Raw genomic sequence first — 16179 nt, forward strand, 5'->3', positions numbered from 1 at the left:
CTTGTATAACTATGCATGTAACAAATAAAGAACCTTTAACCTTGAACACCCATTTTCTTCTGCTTATCCTTTTCAGGATGCCGAAAGCCCTCATTACTCTGAAAATTGTCAAGGAAGGACTGAAAATGAGTGAAAAAGCAGCCAATGTCCAAAGAAAAACCTTGGAACACATCCACAAATCCTGGTTACCAATTGGTCAAAACCGCTTTAAAAATTAAAAGTCTGGCTGCTTGGAAGTAAAATATTGAGGAATGAAGGGGGGCCTCAATCCTATTAACGTCAAGTTGCAAATGGTTGGCAAAAAGAGAAAGGTATATGTTTTACAGAAACACTGACTAATAAAAGTCTATTTTTTTTTTTTAAAATTTCAATCAGTTCCTATTTGGTTGCTTGTTGTCCACGTTATGTTTTCCTTTTGTCTTGTCATATTTTTAACTGTTATCACAACACTGGCAAAGGTGCACGAGTTTGAGTATTGCTTCAGTGATGTAGAATATAGTCCATTTTCCACTACATAAAAAAGCACACACTAGCTCCAGTGTCCTGTCCTCTCAGGGGGGTGAATCCATGGGGTCCTCCACGGCTTATGATTTATTCATATATGGAGTAACATTCCAACAGTCTCCCTACAAAACCTTTCTTATACCCACAGCCCCCCAACTCTCCATTCAGAAATATACTAGAGTATAGGCATAAAGCACTGCAATGTGGAAAATTAATCCAGGTTTATTGGCATTTATGTTAGATGCTGTATGTGAGAGCAAAAGGCCAAGCAAAAAAAGGGAGTGCACCGGATCATGGTAAAAACAGTAGCCGAATTTCACCTCCAAAGCCAGCACCGAGCCTCAGGTTGCTTGCTTTTCCACAGCACATCCATTCATAATTTACCATATAACCTACAAAGGTGGATGGGTACGTGGACGTGCAAAGTAGTGGTGAGACAAGGAGGGGAGAGAAGCACATTTGACACTTCAAAGCATTTTAATGCACCGTTTGCAGCATGAGAAATGAACGTGCATTAGAATGGCTTTTTAAAAAAAGTCCTTTGTACTCGAACACAACGCAAGCTGACACAACACAGGCAGGTGATTAGTCCAGAATAAAAGAAAAGGGAAAGCAGTGTGTGAGATGAGCATGGGTCTCATAAAAACAGACACTCACACTGACTGACACATACACATACACTCCTCTTTTCTCTCATGCATGTTGAACTCTTTCTTTTTGGCAGTGGAACTCCCTCCAGTTTTGCGCTTCCTCCTCAAAGACTCTCATGTATTTTTCATGCAGTAGAAGCCTTGTGTGTCCGGGAGGGCTCTCCACTGTTGCAAGGTCATGTTCTACACCAATATCCTGATATTATTGGTCTGTAATGTCTCCATGGATGACTGTAAATCAGTGCTTACATGTCTTGACGCTCTGGCGACCGTCATGGCTACCCTGAAATAAAACTAAACCTACATCTTTCCAGCTAATACTCACCAGAAAGTCCCAAAAACAGAATAATACCGTCATGTGTCGAAGATGCTGTAGATAAAGGGACCTTCACTGACGTCGCTGGGTACCTACTACAAGTCCCACAATGCGTCACTCGGCTTTTTCGCTTTGCTGGCGATGTTGTTGCGTTCAGGTACTACTCGGGGGTTTTCTCGTTAGACATTTAAATCTCAGCCCCCACATAATAACTAGTAGATGGAATGAATCCTCAACTTAGTGTGTGTGTGTGTGTGTGTGTGTGTGTGTGTGTGTGTGTGTGTGTGGTGGGGGCTCAGGGAAACATATTTAAATGATATTATGTGTAGGCTAACAGCCCTGAAGTAATATTTTAAAAAACTAACAGTTTGTATTGTCTATGAAAAATAAGCTAACATTACGCCTACTGCTTTTTATGCTAGTTGGTAACCGTAGCTCGTTGAGTCGTCATTTTTTAACTATAAAACAAACTAATGTTAAAACAAGTTAACAGTGCCACATACCTAGCAATGAATGTGTTATTGCTCTGTTAGTAGGATTGACAAATAACTAGCTCCAACCCCGATTGAACCCATTGCCGTGACAGTTTTGAACAGGGCATTGGGCTACAAATACAGCCTGCTAAAGCTTAATCATTCTAAAAAGTATGAAAATGCTGGTATTTAAATACGAACAGCGTTCCTTTTCTCCAAATCTTCCGACCATAACAAACAATAATTTCGCAGGGGGCTCCAAAGTGCTCTGACCTCTCCGGGTGTCACATTTCCCACAGAACCTAAAGGCAACGCGTCTCCGTACCACTACGAGCAGCAGCGGCAGCAGCAGCAGCGGCGGCTGAGGCGCTTTCTCTTGCTGTAACCTAAACAATGACTCCTACTACAGAGCGGAGGAAAGCACGCCAGTAGAATGCGTTACACGGAACCCAAACCTTGCTTTTCGCTGCTATTCCGACCACTCACTTAAACTTACCGACAGTAAACATGTGGATACCTACAGAACACGAGAAATACGGCGTCGGTAAGTTTAATTTGCCTTCATATTCCTCTAAAAAAATAAACTGCTTTCACTCGCGTTCAGCTGTAAGGGCATGTGTTAATGTGCGCACGGGAGGTGGTGAAGTGGCTGTACTTGGATGCTGATTCCCGGCGCAGTTAGAGACCGAATGACTGTGTTTTTATCACGAGGCGAGCGCTCTCTTTCAAACAACCCAGTGATGGGAGCTTGGATTTCATCTCACTGCCACATTGCAAAGCATAAGGTTGCCCGCTTCACCCCCTCCTCTTCTTCCCCCTCCTCCTTCTCCTCCTGATTTGCCAAATGCCACATTTTTGATATTTTTAAGTCTTGCTCGCGCTTTGCCCTATTTTCCCATTTTCATTATGAGGATGTGAACTGGCGAGCTATTTTGACTTCACTACTGCTGTGTGTTCGCTCAGGCTCTGTCTGTTTCAGTGGTGGTGGTGGGGGGAATCAGCTGCTTCACAGCCAGTCGCTATATGTCTGTCTGTGTGTGCTTTGCCCAGCATCTAGAAATTCTTCGAAAGAAAGCCGAACGGGGGGTTAAAATTATTGTTATTATTATTGTTGATGCCTTTTCTACCACGGAGATTGTCCCAGACCTTGAGAAGTCCTGGAAATGTGTGCAGCCTGTCGTACAGTGCGCATTGTTCAGACTGTCGGAGGGGGGGCTCTTGGATCAAACAGTGAAGTGAGACAAACAAGCGACAGCAAAGCAAACGAAGCCAAATGTGGCAAAGGAAAGAAAACCCCACACAGACTTTTCCCTGTTGGTGTGGCAGGAATTTTCGTCTTGTGCCTGGATTCAAACGCAAAAAGAAAAAAAAAATCCAGAGGGTGAGGGTGGTGGTGGGGCATCTTATTGAAATGCGGCCGCTGAGAGGCGGCTTAAATGTCTCATAATAATATTCCCTAGAGATATTGTACTGTCCTCTGTGTGTGTGTGTTGCTCTGGTTGAGTCTGTGTAAAAGGGAGCCAACGATCATTTGAGCTTTTTTTTTTTTTTTTTTTTTTTTTTTGCAACTAAAGCAAGCCAACCCATTCAAAGTAATAAAACTGTGATCTGTTAAGCACAGGTACTCAGTGTGTTCATATCATGCCTTCTTTCCTTGGTTCTCAATGTTGTCTGAGGTGTTCAGAAATCCCACTGTGGGTGCTATGGGTGCTTTTTGCCACCTGGACTTGAAATCAGTGAAGCACAGCGAACCAGAAACTGGCCTTTGACCTCTCCATGTCACACGTTTGTGATCTGGTCACCTGAGTGCTCTACTAGTTTCCCTTCCCTGCCCTCATAAGTGCTAAATATCTGACCTTCCTCACTCTGCAGTTATATTGTAATGTGTTTAATCACGTGCAGGGTAGAGTGTCCAGAACCATTAGCCTGCATCATTTTATTTTTTTTTTAAACTTTTTTATACCACATAATAGATTTATTCCATTTAGCTACTTAAACCCATTCCATGCTGTCAAAGTTCACTTGGCTGGATAAATGGAGGGCATTTATTTTGAAAGCTAAATACTCACTATTGTATTGTCCCTCCGCTGCTAGAGGGCATCCTGTTAATTGGATTAAGGTTTTTGATCCCCCCCCCCCCCCACCCACCCACACACACCCTCTTCCTCGATAACTCCCAATAAGACCCCATTAATTGGCTGAGATTTATTTTCTAAGACTTGTTTTGGCAGAGGCACTCTTCTGTGTGGCCTGATCCTTTTCAAGGAAGGAACTGTGCTGATTTCCTGTTGTGAAATTCAGGTTTGAAGAGCCAGACACACACGCACACAAGAAAGGTTGACACAGATTGCTTTTAGTTATGATAATTGCAGCTTCAGCAGGTTAAGCGGTCGCAGTCAGAGATTCGGGCAGGTTGATTTGTTTTTAGTCTCTCTATTGATCCGCTCGAACCAACAGAATGAGTGATATCCCCTCCAGACACTGACAGACTTTAGAGAAACTATTGAGCAACAAAGAGGGGGTTTAAAAGAGGTTTTTCCTTGCATTGTTGGAAGGAAATATGTGTTTATATTGGTTCACAACTGTCACAGTCAAAGGTGGGATGGAAGGCTGACCTTTTATAGGGATGGTGACAGGAATAGCTGCGTAACAAAAGAGAAAGATATAGAAGAAAGAACTTTGCTTACAGGCGCATACTGGGTGTGAATGTTGGGGGTGTTAGATAGGGTTGCCACACTATGAGAATTTCACTTTCTGTAACATATAGTGACCCTTAGAGGAGTGAAAGAAGAAGGGCGGCTGTTTTCCTTTATTTCCAGCTCCGTATTTTTATTCTTGGAGTCTACTGGAGAAGCCTTTTGTGACTGACAACTCAGAGTAATTCTTATTTACTTTCCTCTGGGCCTTGCTGCAGTGAATCCATTGCCTGGGTAAAAAAGCTCCCTTCTCCCTCCTGTTAAACCAGCATTCTTCTGATTGGTTTCCTTCTGTAAAAACAAGTGTTTTAACAACAGGTGGGTGGGGCTTTTGTGCTAACAGAGCTGCGTGGGTGATGTGACCATATTAGGGAAATCCTCTCTCGTTGACCTCATATAGAGAAAAGAGTGGAAAAAAACTGTCTGAGGAGCTGAGGCATTTCTAAGGCTTTTAGACTATATATACTTCTTGTAGCTTAGTGTCTTTGCTGCATTGTTTTTACAAATAACAGAGAATATATGAAATCAGCTGGTCTTCACATCGATCACTTATTTTGCGGGGCAAAAGGATAACTTGATGCTTATCTTACGGCAAAATAGCCTCATTTGTGAAGTGGCCATTGATGCCCACCTGGAATCACTGTCCAAATTATTCATGCCAGGAGGAACATCTGGTGCTTTACACAGGTCTTCCCAAAACACTGCCTGAAGTGCCATTGCTCTAAGTCGCACCTCACTAGGATTAACGTCATGTTTTCACATCTGGTCTTTGTTTTCAACCACACTCCCCTAGCACCTTTCTTGAACACTGTTGCTGTTGGAATTGCTGTGATATCTCGATATCTAAACAGGAAGGTCCCTGCGTTAGGCATTTTTTAATGCGACCTCCTCCTCCAAGTGCTTTCAGTGAACATTTTCTCCCCGTTTGACAGGGTAGGCTGGCTAACTAAAAGGGCTCGGAATTCCTTGGATCTTTGTGGGAAGATTTGATCTCGGGCCAAATTGAGATGAGATCAGAATGTCTCGCCATCTAATTGGAAGGTTGACGCTTTTGATGTCGATTTGCCTTACAAGCTGAGCGGGGCCCGGGGAAGATGGGGGGACGCTGCCGTTCATGAAATATGAATGGACTCTCGGCGAGTTGATGTTAAGGTGCCCATTAGCCCACCAGCGGGATGATTACTGGTTTTTAACCTGAAGCTAGAAGGTTGGAAGATTGATGAGACGATGTTAATGTATGATTTCTAAATGGACTTGCTGGGGCTGGGATGGGGAAACACTAAACTGAACAAAGAGGAAAAATCTCTTTATATATGGAAGTCAGAGATCTCAGCACAGAGATAGCACAGGTTCCTGGTAAACAGGATGAGATTGCCATTGAAAGAAATAAGAGGTGGTGTGACATTATGGCGTTGATTTAAGCTAAACCGAATATTTGATGACAGACTTACCCGAGGAAGTCTGTCCGACGCTCCATAAGCAGATGAAGAGTAATCTGTCACGAATGCCGCCCAGGACAAACACACTTTGACTCAGTCGCTGAATAGACAGAGCGAGGGAAAGAGAGAGCACTGGAGGCTGCATTGTGTCATGTTTAGCGAGAGCAGACGTCATGTTAATTCTCAGACAGAGTGAGGCCTTTCTCCTCATTAAGGCCCTCTGATACAACCAATCAAGCGTGTCATTGCTCATCACAATTTGGATACATAATTAAACCATTTTAACGAGCTGCTTCGGATCTGTTTGTGCAAGTTGAATTCTCTACCAGAGGTTGATTGGCGAAGCTCGATTTAGCGTGCATCCTTTGTTTGAGTGCTGTGGCACAAAAACAGCCAGGAGATGCAGAGAGAAAGGCGCAGTGATCTGATTGAATGTTTCTGCTCGAGGCCCAGCTGAGATGGAGGGGCGACGCTGGGCCTGGGGGGTTTTCCTCTCCCGTGGCTGACATCGCTTGTTTCCTCCCTCGGGAGGATGTTGCTGTAGTTGATTGGGGTGGTTGGAGGAGGTGCGGTGTGAAGCGATGGGTGGTTGAGGGCGCTGGCGCGTGTCAGGGGTGGACTCATTGTCGGAGCGGCCGGGATGCCCTGTTACCCCCAGATTCAACACCCTCCCATCACCACAAGGGGATTAGCAGGTTGTTTTGGAGGGGGCCCTGAGGCCCATTCCACCATTATACCCATGATTTCTTAATGCAAGCAAGCCCCAGGGCGATGTATGGGTGACGGTGGGGGGAGGTGTAAGCCAACCAGCTTGTAATTGCTTGCTTGCCCGCTGCCTCGCCTCCATCTGCAGAGATAGCACCCCTTCCCCTGTAAACACACAAATTTGCACACGTACTCGTCCAAGACAATCATTTAGCACACGAGGAGACCATGGGAGGCTCCCTAGTGATTTGAACATATGTACAAAATAAAACAAAAAGAGTTAAAAATCCAGACACAATCTGTTCTCTGGTGTGCACAATGCAAAGGGTAAATAAATCTACATGGACATGTGGCGCATGACGGAATCAATGAGCTTTTTATTCATCACCAATCTGGGAGCCCATCGGCTATCGTCTAATGAGTTAGCCTCTGGGGACAACCGCCAGCATTTCAGGGCTTCCAGTGTAGCGAGGACATTTACGGTTAACAGATATCTAGGCCATGACTTCCACCATACTGTGGTCAGAAGTTGCTAAAATGTGACTGATCAGTACTGTTCACACTGCAGGCAGAAACCAGACAGCTTCCGGTAACAAAATCATCTCCTATACCAGCAGATTGCACATATTTGAATGCAGATTTATGCATACAGAGACGGAAAAAGAAATCCTCACCTATTTACCTAGATAATAGCCACTGTAACACAAACATAGACCAGGATGTGAGAAATGCCACCACTGATTCTTCCTGTGTATTTTTCAATTAAACCTTGCTGTATTTGTAATGGAGTCCCCATTAAACCACAAAGCAGTCTTTTTGTTTCTACTCTGCAACGCCGAACACAGGAAACAGAGACGTTTCTTTGATCTCTGTTCTGTGTTCTAGAAGTGACAAGATTTTACCTCCTTTTGGCTTTTCTTCATCATACACACAGAGTGGGGGAGATACTCTTGCGAATCCCACTGGTGTGGGTGACAAGCCAGTGTGCTGTAATTGTCCATATCCATGTACAGTGATGAGAGAGGTAGCTGAAGGAGGTGGTGGTGGTGGTGGTGGTGGGGTAGCTCTCATGGATTTCCACTCCACTGACAGTCTGGGATACTTAAAGGGATGATGCTTCTAAAGAGATGATGCTTTTGCTTAGAGGTGGTCAAGCGATTTCTTTTTAACCAGAGCACACATGGTCATCATAATGGCTATTACTTATACTGGCACTTAATTCATCAACTTGTCTGTGGACTAATATTCTTTATACTATAATATAATAATGTAAAATTGTCTACATCTTTCTCTTACAATTGATTTATGTTGACTGTTTTCTTCACCCCATTTAGATATATGGTAACAGTGCTTGTCTTTGACTACTTGTGTGATATTTGAAATGCAAAAAATCAGACATCTGTCAAGTAAAAACAACATCTGCTAATAGATTTTCTTTGTTTTAGAAGAAGCTATTATTATTATTATTATTATTATTATTATTATTGTATTAAGATAAAAGCATCACGGTTGGCTGGGAAATACTCTGCCTTTCCAGCAGGCCTGATGCGGTTCTCCTTCCTTGATATCAATTCGTGATCCCTGTGTGAGTGAGGTTAATAGGATATGTCCTATTAGAAATTCAGCAGCCTAACTGATCAGCAGCCCTCCTGCAGGAGAGGCAACATGGGGAGGGTGTGTGTGTTTGTATCATCTGTGTGGGCTGAGGCGGAAAAAAAAAAAAGACTGACATACCATTTTCATAAACGAAGGGTGTCGGCTTGTGACAATCATAGTGATTGGCAGGTGAGAAGAGCTGTTTATGCATCAAAAGACACTCGTTTTATTTTTATTTTTTTTAATGCTCATTTGCTGCAGAAAAAGCATCGCCTGGACTTGACTAGCATGAGCAATCTGTGTCCTGTGGCTGTAATCCAGGCTTGCATGTATTGACTGTAAAGGAAGTGTACATTGATTTGTGAGTGTTAGTGTGGCCGCCCCGACGCATTATAATGCCCACAAGGCTTCCGTTTTCAAATAAACCTTGGGTAACTGGTAGCTGCTTGTGCTGCCCCTCAAGTTACTAAAAACCACTCGCTTTATTATTAATGCGTTAATAAAATCGCAGTCGCGGTCTGCCCGGGTTAAATCTCATATCTTTAAATGTGTTATTGATCGCTAATAAAGTGTCATGGTATGCTTAAAGGACTTTAGAAAAACAGAGCTAATGGGTGTGGGTTGCTGTCTTTACTTATACCCTGTTAATTATCCAGTGGGTAGGTGGGTGGGTGTGTGTGTCTCGTAGGTGTACAGCCACAGGAGGGTCACACAGAGTGTTTTGGTCCAGTACTCATTTTCCCAAGTCTGCCCCTTTTTTTCTCTATTTGCTTTACTTTGGAATGGCGTCTGGTAGAGTTGTTTTTGGACTTGCGAGTTGCTGTCATCACTTGGATAAAATAATGAAATTAAATGATTTAAAAAGAGCTATTTTGTATTACTATTGAGCTGCAGTATATTACAGATGGAATAACACAAGGACTGATGAACCGTCCAGCTTAGGTTGTCAAGGACACTATTAGGAGTTTATCAGCACAGCGTCCGTCAGGATTAGTGTTGTGGAGTGAGACAGTGACGGGGAGGTGAAAGGTCTTCAGGCTGAAAGCTGTTGAACGTCATTACATGACCTTGACTGGGCGTTCATGCGCACTTCCCAAACCTCGCTGGGTTTATCTGTCCCCTCTCTCGCTCCTGTTGCCATTTTCTTGTATTGCCTTAATTAAATGGAAGTGCTTCTGGGTGTCTGTCTGTATTGAATTGAAGTCGTTTCAATGCCTATTTTCCCTCTTTGTATCTATTTCTCTGTTGCCATCCCTGCAGTCTCCTGCTCATTCCTGCAGAGTGAGTTGTTTTCAGAGACAGCAGATTGCGCCGCGATGACCCTTATCTCATTTTCTGCTTCTTTTTTTTTTTTTTTTTAACTTGCTCACTCATTCCTTTGCAGTCTGGCTTCCTTTTTTCTCTCACTTCACTCTGTCTATTTCACCTTTATCTCTCTTCCATATGAATCCGCTCTCGCCTGTCCCAGATATCGCCAGCTACTGTGTGCTCCTCTGTGCTCCTCTGTGTCTTGTACATTTGGTGTTACATACATATTTGTGGGCTTATGTGTGTAATTTTTCGTATGGAGCTTTGTGTTTGTTGGTGCATGGTTGCAGCAGCCGCCTCTGTGGACTGGAACTCTGAATATGATAAATCAGTATGAGTGTCCCTCAGGCTTTGCAGTAGAGCGGATGCTACGGCGGATGCTACACATCTTTTGTGGTGCTACATGCTTGTCTCTCCATCAAATCCTCTTAAACATGTTCCCCGTTCATCGAAGCGTAAAAAGAAAAGCATTGAAAATGCTGCAAACTGCTCTTTTTGAAGTTGTCAAAGCAAAATGTACAAATCTTTATGGTTGCACTTGTAGAGAGATCAAAGGACATTACCCCGATTGATGGCTGCTGCTGTGCATATAAACTTATCAGGTGACTGCTCGCTAAATCCCTCACCTCATCAGCGGTTGCCCTAACATAGCAACTGTAGCTAGGCACAGCAGACCTGTCAATCTTTGGATTGCTTTAACATGTAACTTAGTAGTTCAGTGGGTGGCTTTTTTATGTCTTGTCTTTACAAAAGGACAACAGTTTAAAAAAAAAAATATGTAGGCAATGGATCTCGGGGAACTTTATAGTTTAGCAGCTCCATCTAAATGTGTTACAGAATTCACAGTGCAGATTCACAGTATGAAAGTGCTAATTAAAGAGGCCCGATTCTAGCCACACAGGAAGACACATTCATGTGTAATGAAATTCTAACCCAAATTTCTTCTGTAGACCTTTTATTTTGGTAGCACAAATACACAGACATTAATAAACATCTGACATGAGCTTTTCTCAGAGGACGTAGCAAAAAAAAAAAAGTGAGCTTATTTAATACGCATGTTGCATACCCCCCAGATTCAGGATGAATCTCTGCCCGAGTTCATTCTGAGTGCAATGTATTTACAGTAGCAGGTAGACAGATGGTAAGTTCATGTTTCCCTGACTTTGGTTTCTGTCCCATTAAGCCTGTTCTCTTTATGTCCTTGGTACCTGTTCCTGTTTTTGTTTTTTTTTGTTTGTTCTTTTGGGGGGGGGCTTATATTTAGTGTACATGCTTCAGTTTCATGGTTGGCCATGAAAATGCACACCTACTCCCAAGTAAGGTCATACCAGCAGTGCATATTGGCTGTGGGGTCAAGAGCTGTGGCAGTGGCATTGATCAGTATAGAGCCCTCTGTGCCCTCTGTGAGATTGAACTGCTTTCCCCTCATCGCCGTTCCCTCCTCTGTCTTTGGAAAGATCACACTGGGAGGATCAGCTGCTGCTGTCACTGATTTCTGGCCAGCCCTCTCCGACTTCACTTTCTCTTAGATGTCTCATTAACCTGCTCAATGTATCTGTTTGTGCTGGTGTTGGGTGTGTGCGCACACCCTTCTCAGGTTGAATCAGTGCATGTACAGATTCTACGTTTGCTCTTTGTCCCCTTTGAAGGTGGTGTGTGTGTGTGCGTGCGTGCAAGCAGTCTGTTTCTTGCTCTGGGTGCGCCGTCAAGATGACGGCCCGGCTCGCCTGTGCATGTCAACCTGCTGCATGCGACGCGCTGGCTGGCCACCCGTCCGTCCTCATCACCTCTACTCTATCAGCTCACTTCCTCTCCCTCTGCTTGCACACAGAAAAGCTACTTTTAATGTCAGGTTAACTTTCTAAAGGGCTTTTCATTGCAGCCCATCGACGCTCATTTACCCACTTTTTTTTTTTTTTTGTCAGTTTGAAGACTCAAGTGTTTGAGTTGATTGCAATTGATTTTTTTTTCTTCATTTTCCAGCACAGTTCTCTTTAGCTGATTGAAATAACTTCATTCTATCGAAGCAGAAGGTGGATATTGTATTTCGGGAATGGTTTTTCAGCCAGAAAGATGTCAAAGAAGAAAACTCCTTACTCTCCGAGGGGTTGCGAGTTTGAAATGAGATAAACTCCAGCTCTCGGTGACAAAGCTACCAAAAAACAGGATTATTTCAGAAGTGACTAGTTCTTCTGAATTCCAAAATTAATTGTGTGGGTGTTGTAGAGTGTTATTGCCTCAGAGGGTCTGTTTAATTCATCAGGTTGACTAAACTACCAACTGCGACCCAGTTCACTTTTCTTTTCTGTCTCTTCTTTTCAGTCCTCTTCAGGGACTGTTACTATTTGGAGTGTTTATCCAGCTAAGAGGAAAGCCTTCAAACCACGCTGAAGGAGAAAATGTGTTTTCGGTTAAACACTCGTTTTGAATTAATAAACCCCTCCCCCTAAAAAAACCCAAACAACCAAAAAACCAAAAACAAACAAACCCCCAAAAACATTAGAACTACTGGATCATTTGAAGTTTTTTTTTTCAGTCTGGGGGGAGAAGACCAAGAGTCTTCATTCTTCCTGCCTCTCATCATTGATTGAATGAGGCCTTTTCAGTATTCCTCCAGCAGCACTGAAGATTGGCATTGTGGTGCATTGTAGGATTGATCTGCTTTCCTTGTGTTCCTTTTCTGGAAGTTACATAGAGGATTCCTTCTCTTGATTCATTCGGCTGAGTTTTTCTTCTCCCGTTATTTAAGCAAGACCTGAAGGGGGCATTTGATGTCCTTTAAGTTAAGTTAGTAGTTTTGAAATTGGCTTGCTGGAAGCAGAGAAGATGGATACAGACTAATTCTCCCAATAGTGTATGCATTTTGAGCCATATTAAAGAAGAAAGTGTGACGTGTTGGTAATCATTTAGTCGGTTAATAGGATTGATGCCATTCTAATTAATTGACTTAGCTTGGCATAAAGACAGGAAAGGTACCAAAATCTGCCCACCAGCAGATCTAAAGCTCTGTAAGGAAAAGCTCACATGTTGTTTCCTCTTGCTCTCAATCATTATTGTGAGATTAAGTCCAGCCAAAGACGCAATCATGTGAATTCCCTTCTTAAAGCCTTATTTTTCGTAAGTTGATAAATTCCTCTTTTGTAATTTCCTAAAGTAACACACCTCCACGTCCAGTTAGAGCCCCTCTGGTAAAAACAGCATGCAGAGATCTGTGAGCTGAAAGAATCCTGAATATCCGTGTTCCCAGCACACAGAATCCAATCTTCTGTTTTTTAATAGTCGTAACTGTGTAACACTGGGAAACTTTAGGCCTGTTGTCTTGTTCGACTTACACAATCGCATTTTTCACCTGTGTGATGTAAGCTTTTTGTGTCATGACACAATGTGTATGCTAGGTTAGGCAAAACACTCAAAAAGACACCTTTCTAAACAATTGTTTTCAACAGATTTAACTGGTAATTTATTTTATTTTTTTATTTTGTTTTCAACATCCCAAAGGACACTGAACTTGCAGCTGTTGTGCTCTTCTAATTCATTTCAATAGGGACTTGTCTGGGTTATCGCAAAATAAAATCAGGAAGTAGTTACTGCTGAGTAACAAGATTAGCTTATATGGGCTTGGGTTAGAGAAGTGTTTGTGATTCAGATTGTAAGTCGTGATTTATCCCCAAAAGATTGTTCATATGATCTTGTGACCAAATCGCCAACCCCTGCATACACTGTATGACTAGAAGTGCTGGGCGACCTACACCTCACACCTAGAGGAGCTACCCAGCCATGGAAACCCATGCCATGAAGCTCCTGGAGCACAGTTTTAGTGCTGATGTTAATGTCAGAGGCTTGGCGACTTTAATGCACTATGTCCCATTCTTTCATAAATGCTTGTAGAGGCGCTAGGTGTTTCATTTTTATTCATTGCAGCCATGGGACTGAAAACACATTAATTCAGAGATTAATAGGTGTGGCCGAGTGTTTTTGCCCATTAAGTGTATTAAGATGTATATGATTGGTTCCCAACAGGCCCAGAGTAGAATGTCCTTTGTAATGTGTTTTACCTTGATCAAGGTCACAAGCCAAACCTCTCTGCAATATAGCACTGAAACCAGGCATCATGGTCGCTCCAGGCTGTGGTATCAGCTTCTTTTCCTCCCGCAAAGCTTTACCAAAAAAAGACATCCAGCCAAGGCGGGGCTGGCTCGAAGGGCCACTGTGTGCCACAAGCCTGACCTCACTCCCAAGCATCCACCTGGCGTCTTTATTTTCCTCCTTCCACCACTTGCACCCTCAGGGGAGGGAGGGCTGAGAACTAAAAGTAGCAAGTGACCCTGCTAAAAGCGGTTGAAATGGATCCCCTATTGTGTGGGTGTGATGCGGGGGTGGGTGGGGGGCGCAAAGGAAACCTCCCCACTGTGGGAGCCTTTGTGAGTCGGACTCAGAAAGGATGACGGCGCCGGATGGACACCTCAGGCAGCTGGCTCAGTGCGGAGCAAAGGAGGTGACATGACAGAAAGAGTAATTGTTTGTATGTACACTGGCAATGTACACAACACGAGCACAAATTGTGATCCTACAGCACCTCCTTTTGTGAAGCCCCTGGGTGTTCTTGCTGGCAAGCAGTTTTTGTTAAAAGCAGGCATTGAAGCCATGGAAATGGTGCAGATAGATATGATATTTATACAGCTATTTATTGGTAAAAATCATAATTACTATAAATTGTTTTGCTGGTGTCTTTATTGCTGGTTATGTCAGTTGTGGTGTTCTCTTACTCCTGTAGTCCTTACCCCTCTGCTCCTAATGGCTCAATAATGGAGGTGTCTTTTGGGCTATGCATCCCTACCCTATTTATCCAGACCCGAATGAGCTGTCAGTGGTCCCAATTTGAGCAGAATGGTCATCACAGGACTCAGTATCATCTTCCACTCTTTGAGAGCTTTGAGCTTTTTTTGAAGAAAGATGCTTTTATGTTGTTTCATTAGTCAAACTTGAAAGAGTAAAAAAAAAAAAGGATAATCTTGACATCAGTGAGTTATGTCTCTCGTCTTTGAAACATGAATCCTATCCTCTTTGTTTACACACCTCTCAGCACCTCAGGAGCTCGCTGATGCACGGCTACAGCAGAGGAGCGAGGTGTATTTGTTTTCCAACGCCATCAAAAAATAAACTTAATCGGAGCAAAGCACATTCTTCACAGCCACAATACATGTGCTTAGCTGAGCAGATGCCCGACTTCAAGCAGGACTGAGCATTGTCTTCCTGCCTTTCTCACTTCACTCATACCGGCCTGGGCATTCTGCTGTGCTTTTGCTGCTGACATAATGAGTATAGGAATGCTAAAAATACCGCCGCACAAATAGAGCGTGTTGCGCTGCACACAACATATGTTGTAGTATGGCTGCCGATGCTGTCTCCTGAAGCACGAAAAAGAAGGACGTCGTGGCTTGTGATCGTGATCAAATGTTCAGCTGTTTCCTTTTGAACAGGCTTTTGATCAGTGGACGGCAACCTGCGAGACACGCATAAATAAATCATAACCCATTCAAAATTCAGCTCAGGTTAAGCTCCAGTGTTTACAGGTACAGGAGTGCACCCAATTGGATATTTTGCAACACAGTGCAGCTGCATCTACTTCAGCTTGTTTTCAGTCCAGAGGTTACTCTGCTAATGGTGCTGACTGAATGGGCTGAGGCCAAGCCATTGATTTTTAGGGGAATGTTTCCAGGCATCATCAGTGGTGATGTGTCACACCCCCGCCCCGGACCCTCATCTGGACTGCAGCCATAATCCTCTTTGCACAGGCTGTCCTAATGTAGCAGCAACCTTACCATCCCTACCTCCTAGTACTAGGAGCTGGGCAGCAGTGGCTGGCTGTGACTGTGGTCGAAACGGTAGACGCACAACAGCAGGCATGGATGTAAAAATAATGTAGGCATATAACAATAAATCAATTTGTTGGATAATTTAGTTTCTCTTTGGAGATGTAATTCCCAAATTTAGGCTTTTGGCTTAAAAATATTAAATTTGTTTTGCTGGTATCTGTGATTTCATGTTTGCTTACAGTAGAGATGGAATATGGATATTAAAAAAAAACAGTCAATGTTTTAATCCCATATAAATCCTCAGGCCTCAGTCACATGGGCCACAGACCAGTTGGCACCCCCCTGGAAACCTCCGGCCACTTGGGGAAAAATGTGTTTTCCTCATATATTTGGTGAGTAGGTGCTGAAGGGTTGCTGGCTGTCACCATGTGAGATCAGTCATAAGGAAGGTGATGTACCGATTGCGTTCTTCGTAAGATTAGCAGACAATTTGCATGAAAGATGCTCATTTGTCTGAAAATACTTGCTAACTAACCACTTAGTGGTTGTGAACCATGAAAAAGCATGACACATAAATGGAAACCATTCACCTTGAAAGTAAAAGCTGGGCCTTAATGCTGAAACCTACGTGTTTCAAAAGGGACAACCTTTATTTTTGAAGGCAAGTGGTCTCTAG

General features: G+C 43.3%; 1 protein-coding gene across 4 annotated transcripts in view; it reads left to right on the plus strand.

Annotated features, from left to right (window-relative positions):
• Window positions 1–2261: 2261 nt before the first annotated feature.
• dock4b (dedicator of cytokinesis 4b) overlaps window positions 2262–16179 on the plus strand; it is a 138162-nt gene continuing 124244 nt past the window's right edge. For 3 of the 4 annotated variants that reach the window (XM_085250946.1, XM_085250949.1, XM_085250947.1), the window contains exon 1: window positions 2262–2487. In XM_085250946.1, the coding sequence (XP_085107072.1) occupies window positions 2451–2487 (37 nt within the window). In that variant the 5' untranslated portion in view covers window positions 2262–2450. The remainder of the gene's footprint in view (window positions 2488–16179) is intronic. The other variant, XM_085250948.1, reaches the window with a different exon arrangement.

Source organism: Mchenga conophoros, linkage group LG17 (genome assembly GCF_057382185.1).
Source record: "Mchenga conophoros isolate Kocher_MC1m ecotype Shallow Benthic linkage group LG17, M_conophoros_male_GT1.1, whole genome shotgun sequence".
Classification (NCBI taxonomy): domain Eukaryota; kingdom Metazoa; phylum Chordata; class Actinopteri; order Cichliformes; family Cichlidae; genus Mchenga; species Mchenga conophoros.